The 12113-nt window shown below is 46.1% G+C and overlaps 1 protein-coding gene across 2 annotated transcripts; it reads right to left on the reverse strand.

Annotated features, from left to right (window-relative positions):
• Nucleotides 1–114: 114 nt before the first annotated feature.
• Nucleotides 115–11573, reverse strand: arpp21 (cAMP-regulated phosphoprotein, 21). Of its 2 annotated transcripts, none has more exons than XM_045709677.1 (19): nt 11157–11573; nt 6547–6693; nt 6381–6425; nt 6150–6233; nt 5829–6001; nt 5678–5737; nt 5334–5471; nt 5047–5143; nt 4802–4900; nt 4619–4641; nt 4446–4499; nt 4109–4311; nt 3508–3600; nt 3253–3386; nt 2987–3040; nt 2702–2869; nt 1962–2049; nt 1464–1597; nt 115–618 (listed from the first exon to the last, which is right to left on the reverse strand). In XM_045709677.1, the coding sequence occupies exons 2-19, from the start codon at nt 6679–6681 to the stop codon at nt 445–447; spliced, it is 1956 nt and encodes a 651-aa protein (XP_045565633.1). In that variant the 5' UTR covers nt 6682–6693; nt 11157–11573; the 3' UTR covers nt 115–444. The 2 variants fall into 2 exon arrangements, with proteins under 2 accessions (XP_045565633.1, XP_045565632.1); XM_045709676.1 differs by lacking the exon at nt 11157–11573 and adding an exon at nt 6797–6871.
• Between the last annotated feature and the right edge of the window lie 540 nt (nt 11574–12113).

The raw sequence follows: 12113 nt of genomic DNA on the forward strand, positions 1-12113 counted from the left end.
AAATAAAAAACATCCATTCAACAATTTAATAATTGATTGTATCACAATGGTAACAATGTCAGCAGAGTGTAGATTAGAAAATCTGATCAAATACTCAATGTGAAAGAGACCACAGCCGTTAGAAAGGTGACCTGTCAAATCAGCCACATCAGTTTATTCTGCTCAAACACTACAATACATATATAGAATCATTTCATATCCATACAAAACTCAACTGGAGTATATCAATTATGCTTTTAAATCAGTACAGTACCTCTGATACAGCTTTGGCACAATACATTGCCTGTGGTATACTGTGTGTGTGTGTAACAGTTTGAACACTGGTTGCATCTCAATCTGAACACAGTCCAGTGGGGTTGTGCAAGTAGAGGTGGGGGGGAAGGGAGGTCAAGTGTATATATGTGTGGGGGTTATGTAAGTTTAGGTTGGGTGGGGGCGCGTGTGTCAGTATTTGCCCGCCCACCCCTGGCTGCTGATGTTGCTACAGCTGGAGGCATGGCAGCCGGTGTGTAGAGGGGGTATGGGACCAGGGGGACAGGTTGGAGATACCATGCAGCAGTAACCCCCCTCACCCTGCGACATGAGACCAGTCTGGGGGTACGATACCCCCACACCACCCTGCGGGAGAAAGAGAGAGGGAGAGATTCAATTTAGGCACAGATTTTATTAGTAGCCTGACAACACTGTAACTTTAATTCAACACTGAGGAATTACTGGGGCCAGTTTATTAGGTACACCCATCTAGTACCAGGTCGGACCCCCCTTTGCCTCCAGAACAGCCGGAATTCTTCAAGGCATGGAAATGTTGCTCATTTGGTATAATATATTCCATTTAGCAGACACTTTTATCCAAAGCGACTTACAGTCATGTGTGCATACATTTTACATTCCCCACAACATTACATCACCGCCACCAGCCTGTACCGTTGTCACCAGGCAGGATGGGGCCATGGACTCATGCTGCTTACGCCAAATCCTGACTCTGCCATCGGCATGACGCAACAGAAACCGGGATTCGTTGAACCAGGCAATGTTTTTCCACTCCTCAATTGTCCAGTTGGTGTTGGCGTGCCCACTGGAGCCTCTTCTTGTTGTTATCTGATAGGAGTAGAACCTGGTGTGGTCGTCTGCTGCAATAGGCAATCCGTGACAAGGTCTGACAAGTTGTGCGTTTCGAGGTGCCGTTTTACACACCACTGTTGTACTCTCATCAAGGAGCTGTTTTCGCCCACAGGACTGCCGCTGACCGGATGTCTGGCACCGACGATCATTCCATGCTCAAAATCACTTGGGTCACTCGTTTTGCCCATTCTAACGTTCAGTCAAACAGTAACTGAATGCTTCGATGCCTGTCTGCCTGCTTTATATAGCAAGCCACGGCTACGTGACTCACTGTAGGAGCTCACCATTTCTGTGAACAGGAATGGCCACTAAGTATATGACACTGTGGTTGTCATAGTTACCTGTGTTACACCACATGGGTGGGAGGAGCCAGGTGGATAAGAACCCAGCAATCTTTGGGCTTGGCTCTGAGGCAGCTGCAAACCCATCATCCCCTGGTAGCTCTGCTGCTGATTGGCTACGACAGGAGAGTAACCTACAAATACACACAGAGACAGATAAACGCCCAGCAGATTATTCATAAAACATCAATCAATTGCTTGTTTGTTTAAAGCTAATTCAAAGCTGTATCATTTGCTGTAATATCTGACAAATGGAGGACTAGCAGCAAATCAGAATCTCTCTGTAGAGTAGAAGCAGCAGGAAAAGAGACCGGTTCACTGTGAGACCTCAGACTACATCTCTTACAGTGTATCGGCCCCCTCCCTACTGCCACACACACACACACACACACACACACACACACACACACACACACACACACACACACACACACACACACACACACACACACACACACACACACACACACACACACACACACACACACACACACGTACCTGTAGGCTGTATGGCCTGGGTAGGTGTGGCAGGTCTTTGGGGTGCTGAGGTAGGATACTGAGTGGTAGAGTAGTAATACACAGGTACCTACAGTACAGAGTTCAACATCAAGTCAACACATGGTCCTATTCTACCATTCTATTGTGACTGTGTTGTGTTATTCCTACCTACATGGTCCTATTCTACCATTCTATTGTGACTGTGTTGTGTTATTCCTACCTACATGGTCCTATTCTACCATTCTATTGTGACTGTGTTGTGTTATTCCTACCTACATGGTCCTATTCTACCATTCTATTGTGACTGTGTTGTGTTATTCCTACCTACATGGTCCTATTCTACCATTCTATTGTGACTGTGTTGTGTTATTCCTACCTACATGGTCCTATTCTACCATTCTATTGTGACTGTGTTGTGTTATTCCTACCTACATGGTCCTATTCTACCATTCTATTGTGACTGTGTTGTGTTATTCCTACCTACATGGTCCTATTCTACCATTCTATTGTGACTGTGTTGTGTTATTCCTACCTACATGGTCCTATTCTACCATTCTATTGTGACTGTGTTGTGTTATTCCTACCTACATGGTACTATTCTACCATTCTATTGTGACTGTGTTGTGTTATTCCTACCTACATGGTCCTATTCTACCATTCTATTGTGACTGTGTTGTGTTATTCCTACCTACATGGTACTATTCTACCATTCTATTGTGACTGTGTTGTGTTATTCCTACCTGAGTTGGAGGGGGTTGGCAGTAGCTGGGGGGGTTGTGAGGAGGGGGAGGGGCCGTATAGACATAACTCTGTGTGGGAGAGGCTAAGGGAGGGTATAGAGACGGAGTTTCCCCCAATGGCTGACAGCTCACAGTCATGTGACCAAACTGGGACGACAGGTCCTCGCTCTGAGGACCACAGAGAGCACGTTAACAAAGACACGCAGACAGACACAATACATTTATACTGTTCATGCATACACTGTTATATCCACAAAAACAAACATGCATGAACAAACTTAGTACCGGAGAGTATTGCAACTGCTGGGGAGGGTAAGAGACGGATGAATATTGAACCACCTGAGAGAAAGAGAGAGAAAGCGTTGTTATTGCCAGTCTTCTATTACAAAAACGGGCTCCGTTTATTGCTATTATTGACACGGCTGGAACACAATTTGGCCAATCGGGTTGTGTGGCCAGAACTGTTTATACATTTAGTATAACTAATGAATAGGTAGATTATTGTATTTGTATGCAAATTCTATTTGGTTACTGTGCAATCAGTGTTGTACCTGAGGGACTGTGTGGCCAGCCATTGGCTGCTGCGGCAGAGGGGCCTGCTGCTGAGGCTGGCTTCTTGTTGGCTGCTGGGGGTCGGGGGGGTTGTAGATGGCAGGAGTTCCGTCTGGGTTCAAGAAGGGCTGGCCTGGGGTTAGAGGTCAAGGTTAAACTCACAATTCCCTTTTCACATATACATGTATGTGTGTATGTATGTATGTATGTGTGCATGTATGTATGTGTGTATGTATGTATGTGTGTGTGTGTACCTGTATGTGGGTTCAGTAATATACTTCCTGGTGGAATCCCGTTCTCCATGGGCACCGTGAGGTAGTTGGAGCCTGTGGTGGGGGCATGGTCATCTAGGAGAGAGAGATACGGAGAGACAGATGACAGATGAGGAGGAGAGAAGGTAGGAAAGGGAGAGAGGAGGAGAGAAGGTGGGAAAGGGAGAGAGGAGAGAGGAGGAGAGAAGGTGGGAAAGGGAGAGAGGAGAGAGGAGGAGAGAAGGAGGTAAAGGGAGAGAAGGGAGAAATAGAGAGAAGGTAGACATTAAAGTACAGATGAGGAGGTAAAGGGAGAGAGGAGGAGAGAAGGAGGTAAAGGGAGAGAAGGGAGAAATAGAGAGAAGGTAGACATTAAAGTACAGATGAGGAGGTAAAGGGAGAGAGGAGGAGAGAAGGAGGTAAAGGGAGAGAAGGGAGAAATAGAGAGCAGGTAGACATTAAAGTACAGATGAGGAGGTAAAGGGAGAGAGGAGGAGAGAAGGAGGTAAAGGGAGAGAAGGGAGAAATAGAGAGCAGGTAGACATTAAAGCACATGGAAAAGGATCAGGATCGTAGTTCAATTAAATTAGATTGTCTTCTCTACCTCGTGCGTCCCAGCTGTGATTGGCTGGTCGGGCCTTGGGGGTGGGGTTTGGCCTCTGATAGGCAGAGTCTGAGTCTGTGCTGCTCCAGGGTCGGGGGTCGTTGCTATAGCGACCGGAGTCAGTGCTGCTCCAGTTACTATAGCGACTGTAGTCAGTCTCCGTGCTGCTCTGTCGGCTTGAGCCCGAGTTACCCCTGGTACCCCTGAAGGACACACAGACCAGCAACTGATTTAGAATGTAAACTGGTCATTAAAGGCCCGGTAGTGTGTTCAGCTAAACGCTACTGGTACGGTCAAGATTCAGTACCACTCGGCCACCAGTCGAGAGCACACTCACCTAAAGAGCTGCCTTCTCTGGGTCGCAGCATGGGGGCTACCATCCTCTATAGACCTGCAATAACAACACACAATCAGTTATTCATCACAATGTTATTACAACCGTCCATTGAGGAACATAAAAAAAAAACGTCAACCCAACTTTATTTACGTCTAACATAAAAACAATATTACCTGGTCTCCTGGGGACAGGCAGGCTGTGGAAGACAGAAGAAAGAATAAGATATGAGAGAGAGAGAGTGTGTGTGTGTGTGTGTGTGTGTGTGTGTGTGTGTGTGTGTGTGTGTGTGTGTGTGTGTGTGTGTGTGTGTGTGTGTGTGTGTGTGTGTGTGTGTGTGTGTGTGTGTGTGTGTGTACCTCCTGGTTGAATATCCTTTCTCTAGCTCTCTGGTACTCCTCCTCTCTCTCTTCCATTGATTTGCTCCGCCTCTCCTCGCGGAGTGGGTGGAGCCTCGCCTGGTGGGGGCAGGATAAGAACACAACATCTGAAAATCTGGAACTCTGACAAGGACCTCTAAAAGCTGTCCAAATATGCAAGCTTATATAATGCTTACATGACAGACAGACAAGACAAGACAAGACAGAGCGAGAGAGCTACGTACCTGGTTGTCTTCTGCGTTGTCTCTCTTCAGTATGGTTCTCCACTGAGTCTCCTCTCCTCTCTCCTCCTGGACATAGTCCATAAACCTCTGCTCTGGTCTACACACATACAGAAATATAGAATAATACAACAACAATAATATGTCCTTTAGCAGACACGTTTATGTCCAAAGCGACTTATAGTAGTGAGGACACACGTTATTGTATGGGTGTCCCCAGCGGGAATCAAACCCACGATCCTGTTGTTGCAAGCGTACTGATATACCACAGAGAAGAGAGAGTTACCTACATGCGTGTGTTACTGGTGCTATTGATGATGACAGATTTGCCAGTCTGGTCCACATTGTGTTCCATGCCAAAGTAGGCTGCTACCCGGTGGACCAACATACGATGGTAGGAAGACATGTGAGGGAATTTCTTATAGGGACTGAGAGAGAGAGAGAGAAGATGGGAGGGGATGACAGTCCTGCTTAGACAACACATTGAAGTAAATACAGTAAATAATATTTGCATAAAAAAAAAATGATGGCCACACACACACACACACACACACACACACACACACACACACACACACACACACACACACACACACACACACACACACACACACACACACACACACACACATACCCGTTGTCTGTGATGAAGTCGATCATGTCCTGCTCCAGCTTCAACAGCATCATCCTGTCCCTGAAAGATGACAACACCATGACGTCATATTATTACCATGACATCATTGCCAGCTAAGCAGTTACACACACACACACAGAGTTGTTTGTACCTGGGGTTGCTGTTCAGGGTGGTGATGATAAACTGGTGCAGGTCAATCCCTGTAGAGTCTGTGTATTCCTGACTGGTGTCTGAGATAATTAGCGTGGGCACGTTTGGCTCTTTGCTCTGCTCTTCCTCCTCGTTGTCATGGCAACCTGGCAGCATGGTGACTTCAACAGAGCTCTAAAACATCAAACATCACATGATGTGTGTGTGTGTTGTGCATGTGTGTTGTATGTGTGTGTGTTGTATGTGTGTGTGTTGTGCGCATGTTTTGTGTCTGTGTGTGTGTTGTGCGTGCGTGTTTTGTGTGTGTGTGAGTGTGTGTTACCTGGCTATCTTGGGTGGTGTCAGGAGAGGATGGTGGGAGTGACTCCTCACACACAGCCATGCTCCTCACCAACCTGCCTTTGGCCTGAAACAAGCAACAACATTAACCAATGAAATAGCCTCAGAAGTGCAAACCCTGCCCACCCGGGGCTAAATCAAGTCTGACACAGCGTACATACACAACAGTGATATATATGGCTCTACATAGGTGTGTGACAGAAACAGACTCTACCTTGGTTCTCTTCCTGGCTGGTTGCCCCTGGTTACTGACGGGTTTCTGTGGGACAAAATGTGACAAATCATCACACAGTGACATCACATGGCATTCCTCAGGGACCACCAGTCATGTCACCTATCGGATCTATAATAACAACACCCCATTCAGTCGCAAGTCTTACCTGCTGCTCCACCTTTCTGTTGTCATGGTGACACTCATCCTCTGTGGCAAGGGGGGGTGAGGATGGCAGAGCGGAGGGGCATAACTCGTTACATGACCTCAGCCCTGAGGATTCTGGGACGATCGCTTCAGACATCCTCTCTGAAAACTTCAAAACACACACATCAGTTACTGATATAAACATACACACCTACTTAATGTCACTTGCAGATCCCATAGAACGGCTTTTACATATGCTGCCTCTCTCTGACCTCCTTCCCCCTGTTCAACACACTCCATGGCTGCCTGGTTGGGTCTAAGGGTGTGTGCATGAGCGTGTGTGTACATAGTAAATGTGTGTGCGCAGTGAGTGTATGCGTAACGTGTGTATTCTTAGGCTTTTCTTAGTAACAGCAGCTGTGGGAGACATCATCCGATCTGCCGGCAGCAATATTCCCAGAATTCCGAGCTGAGCTCCTGATCCCACTGGTGGGAAAAACCACATTCCGGCCAGCGCTCCAACCCCTTGGACAGGAACACTTATTCCTGTAACACCACAGTGTCATAGGGAACACTTATTCCTGTAACACCACAGGGTCATAGAGGACACTTATTCCTGTAACACCACAGGGTCATAGGGAACACTTATTCCTGTAACACCACAGGGTCATAGAGGACACTTATTCCTGTAACACCACAGGGTCATAGGGAACACTTATTCCTGTAACACCACAGGGTCATAGGGAACACTTATTCCTGTAACACCACAGTGTCATAGGGAACACTTATTCCTGTAACACCACAGGGTCATAGAGGACACTTATTCCTGTAACACCACAGGGTCATAGGGAACACTTATTCCTGTAACACCACAGGGTCATAGGGAACACGTATTCCTGTAACACCACAGGGTCGTAGGGGACACTTATGCCTGTAACACCAGTGTCATAAGGGTAATTTATTTATGGAATACCACGCTATTAGAGTTATGATTACTAATGTTGAGTCTAAAGCAGTTTGTCTAATAAATAGTTTGGGCAGACGTGGTCTGCGTTTCAAATGGCACCCATTTCCTTATGTAGTGTCTGGTCCAAAGTAGTGCACTGCATAGGAAATAGAGGTGCCATTTGGGACACAGCCATGGCTACAAAGAAAGTGTATTATATAGATCCAGAAAGAGGGGTAAAGAGATTTAGGGATATGGACAGAGAGAGATGGGAGAGAGAAAGGATACAGAAAAAGATGGGGAGAAACAGTGATGAAAAGAGAGATCAGAGAGAAAGCTCAAAAAGAGGGATGGAAAAGAGGGTAGGGAAAGTGTAGAATCAGCAGGAAGAGGAGAGTGGAGCATATGGCTGCTGGGTTGAACTGATCACCGTGGTAACAGAGCTTTATGGGAGGCTTTAAGGAGGAGAGAGAGGAGAGTTTTAGCTGAACACTGCAGAAACTGTGACACGCTTGTTGGAGTGTGACAGATGGAGGCGGGACACAGGGACCTGTGTGTGTGTGTTTAGGCCTGTGCACCATCATTCATCTGCTGATCCAACTGCCCCTGTGCCCGAGGAGAGAAAAGGTTACTTACCAGTTCTTCACCTGCAGAAAAAAGTGGTTTTGCACCCATATCGAGTAGCCTACTAAACTATACTGAACAAAAATATAAACGCAACAATTTCAATTTTATTACTGACTTACAGTTCATATAAGGAAATCAGTCAATTGAAATAAATTAGGCCATAATCTATGGATTTCACGACTGGGCAGGGGCACAGCCATGGGTGAGCCTGGGAGGGCATAGACCCACCCACTTGGGAGCCAGGACCAGCCAATCTAAGTTTTTTTCCCCACAAAAGGGCTTTATTACAGACAGAAATATTCCTCAGTTTCATCAGCTGTCCGGGTGGCTGGTCTCAGACTAAGCCGGATGTGGAGGTCCTGGGCTGGCGTGGTTACACGTGGTTGGCGGTTGTGAGGCTGGTTGGACAAACTGCCAAATTCTCTCAAATTATGTTGGAGGCGGCTTATGGTAGAGAAATGAACATTCAATTCTCTGGCAACAGCTCTGGTGGACATTCCTGCAGTCAGCATGCCATTTGCACGCTCCCGCAAAACTTGAGACAATTGTGGCATTGTTGTGTGAACATTTTAGAGTGGCCTTTTATTGTCCCCAGCACAAGGTGGACCTGTGTAATAATCATGCCGTTTAATCAGCTTCTTGATATGCCACACCTGTAAGGGGGATGGATTATCGTGGCAAAGGAGAAATGCTCACTAACAGGGACGTAAACAAATTTATGCACAACATTTGAGAGAAATAAGATTTTTGTTTGTATGGAACATTTCGGGGATCTTTTATTTCAGCTCATGAAACATGGGACCAACACTACATGTTGCATTAATATTTTTGTTCAGTGTAGTTCTGGGGGGAAAAAGTAAAAAAATCTGTATAATGTTGTGTCCGACCCTGTACGGCCAACCCGAGACTGGAACCTTACAACAACAACAACACTTGGTACCTGCAGTGGGCTAACCTCTGGTCAACCAGAGTCATGGTTGACTGGGGGCCACACGTGTACATACAGTGCACTCAAAGTATTCAGGCCCCTTGACTTTTTCCACATTTTTATTACATTACAGCCTTATTCTAAAATAGTTTTTTTCTTCATTAGTGTACACACACACAATACTCCATAATGACAAAGCACAAACAGGTTTTTAGAATTTTTTGCAAATGTAAAAAAATTAACATTTACATAAGTATTCAGACCCTTTACTCAGTACTTTGGTGAAACACCTTTGGCAGCAATTACAACCTTGATTCTTCTTGGGTATGACGCTACAAGCCTGGGACACCTGTGTTTGGGGAGTTTCTCCCATTCTTCTCTACAGCTCCTCTCAAGCTCTGTCAGGTTGGATGGGGAGCGTCGCTGCACAGCTATTTTCAGGTCTCTCCAGAGATGTTCGATCAGGTTCAAGTCCGGGCTCTGGCTGGGCCACTCAAGGACATTCAGACTTGTCCCGAAGCCACTCCTGTGTTATCTTGGCTGTGTGCTTAGGGTTGTTGTCCTGTAGGAAGGTGAACCTTCACCCCAATCTGAGGTCCTAAGCGCTCTGGAGCAGGTTTTCATCAAGGACCTCTCTGTACTTTGCTCCGTTCATCTTTCCCTCGATCCTGACTAGTCTCCCAGTCCCTGCCGCTGAAAAACAGCCCCACAGCATGATGTGGCCACCACCATGCTTCACCATAGGGATGGTGCTAGGTTTCCTCCAGACGTGACACTTGGCATTCAGGCCTAAGACTTCAATCTTGGTTTCATCAGACCTTCCTAGAGCCAGCTCTAGGAAGAATCTTGGTAGTTTCAAACTTCTCCCATTTAAGAATGATGGAGGCCACTGTGTTCTTGGGGACCTTCAATGCTGCAGAAATGTTTTGGTTCCCTTCCCCAGATCTGTGCCTTGACACAATACTGTCTCGGCACTCTACAGACAATTCCTTCGACCTCATTGCTTGGTTTTTGCTCTGATTGTGGGAACTTATATAGACAGGTGTGTGCCTTTCCAAATCATGTCCAATCAATTGAATTTACCACAGGGGGACTCCAATCAAGTTGTAAAAACAGGATGATCAATGGTAACAGGATGCACCTGTGCTCAATTTCTAGTGTCATAGCAAAGGGTCTGAATACTTATGTAAATAAGGTATTTGTTTTTTATTTGTAATACATTTGCAAACATTTCAAAAAACTTGTTTTCCCTTTGTCATTATGAGGTATTGAGTGTAGATTGATGAGGGAAAACATTTATTTAATCCATTTTAGAATAAGGCTGTAACGTAACAAAATGAGGAAAAAGTCAAGGGGTCTGAATACTTTATGAATGCACTGTATGTGTATGTGTATATCATATTTCTCTGTAGAATCCACTTGACCCACTGAGACAGAGCTGATATAACCATAGTGGCCAGTCAAGCTACTATTCAGGGTGTGTGTGTGTGGCATTCCTGTGCCCTGGCTGAGCTAAGACACATGATATTTTTACCCCTATAGACCTCCTGCTCACAACCTTCATTGGGCTGTCAACTAAACCTCTCTCTCCTTACCCCCCCCTCTCTAACTCTCTCCCTCTCTGTCTTCCTCTCTCTCCCTCTCTGTCTCTCTACTTCCCCCTCTCACGCTCTTTTTCTTTCTTTTTTGCTCTCTGGGAGGACAGGAGCACACACCCTCACTGCCAGTTCACCACGTATTTCAGTTGCTGTTTGACCTAATCATTCCTCTGGTAAAGCGAGAAGGTAGCCTGCGTACAGGGCCCATTCAGCAAAACTTGTCCAAATAAATGAATTGTCAAGGACAAAACCAGTATCTGGTGTTTGTGGACATTTAGCACACATTTAGTAACAACATCTGACTGACCATGTGGTCTGTCAGCCCTCAGTATGAAAATAGGTAAAGCCATTTGGCCGGGGGATGACTAACCCATGGATATAAGCTTATCTAGAAAAACGACAACAACCCGAAGGCGAAGACACAGCACAACTCGATAGCACAGCGACATAAACAACAATAACAACATCATCATCAACCACAACAACATCAACAGCCACTTCAGTAAACAGTGTGAGTGTGTGTTTATTTTTACCTCGTGGGAGATGATTGGTAAACCAGGAGCTCCTCGAGCGCTGTGTCCGTGTCAAATCTCTCCTCAGATGCTCGGGTCGGCTCTTCTTAGATGTGTATTTTTGAGTGAGTCACGGTTGGTTTCCACTACGCGCCTTTCGCTTTTCTATCTGTCAGACACCGGCACAGTGCACGAGCTGCCTCTCTCTCCACCCACACGCTGTATCTCCAACACACACACCAGCTCTGCTGCCTGACACTGAAAGGCACGCGCATAAAATTCTCTCTCTCCCTTTCCCATCTATCTATCCATCTATCTCTCGCACACACAGTAGCCTAGTTGTCACCTGCTAGTCTAGGTTTAGGCGGTATAGTTGGCACGGCGTGCAGAGATGGAGACTGGGTGTCGGCCTCATCTCCCCATGGTACACTGTCAGAAATAGACCCACCTATTATATAAAGCCTATTAGAAAGAGGACAGCTGTGTGTGTGTGTGTGTGTGTGTGTGTGTGTGTGTGTGTGTGTGTGTGTGTGTGTGTGTGTGTGTGTGTGTGTGTGTGTGTGTGTGTGTGTGTGTGTGTGTGTGTGTGAGAGAGACACTCAGCTGGTACATCAGCTATAGTTCTCTAGTGCGTCTGTGCTGTGTGCTGTGTGTGTGTGTGTGTGTGTGTGTGTGTGTGTGTGTGTGTGTGTGTGTGTGTGTGTGTGTGTGTGTGTGTGTGTGTGTGTGTGTGTGTGTGTGTGTGTGTGTGTGTGTGTGTGTGTGTGTGTGTGTGTGTGTGTGTGTGTTATAACACACCTGTCTCATTGTGGCTTAGTGGTGGGTAACGAACGTTTGCATAGAACAGCTAGAGGTTTTCTTACTCCCTTTTAATCGCTCATTTCCTTCTCTGCTTCACTCCCCCACTCTCCCTCTTGGCTATTTAACTAGACAGAGGGAATGAAAGAGAGAGAGAGAGAGAGAGAAAGGTATAATTAT

This window comes from Salmo salar, chromosome ssa27, assembly GCF_905237065.1.
Source record: "Salmo salar chromosome ssa27, Ssal_v3.1, whole genome shotgun sequence".
NCBI lineage: Eukaryota > Metazoa > Chordata > Actinopteri > Salmoniformes > Salmonidae > Salmo > Salmo salar.

Bases quoted from the DNA above. Each gene is read 5' to 3' on its own strand.
- arpp21 (XM_045709676.1), bottom strand. From the start codon at position 6,856: ATGCACACACCCTTAGACCCAACCAGGCAGCCATGGAGTGTGTTGAAC. The intron at 6,694-6,796 runs GTCAGAGAGAGG...TGTGTTTTGAAG, and splicing joins TGTTGAACAGGGGGAAGGAG to TTTTCAGAGAGGATGTCTGA. The intron at 5,738-5,828 runs GTACAAACAACT...GTCATCTTTCAG, and splicing joins ACCCTGAACAGCAACCCCAG to GGACAGGATGATGCTGTTGA.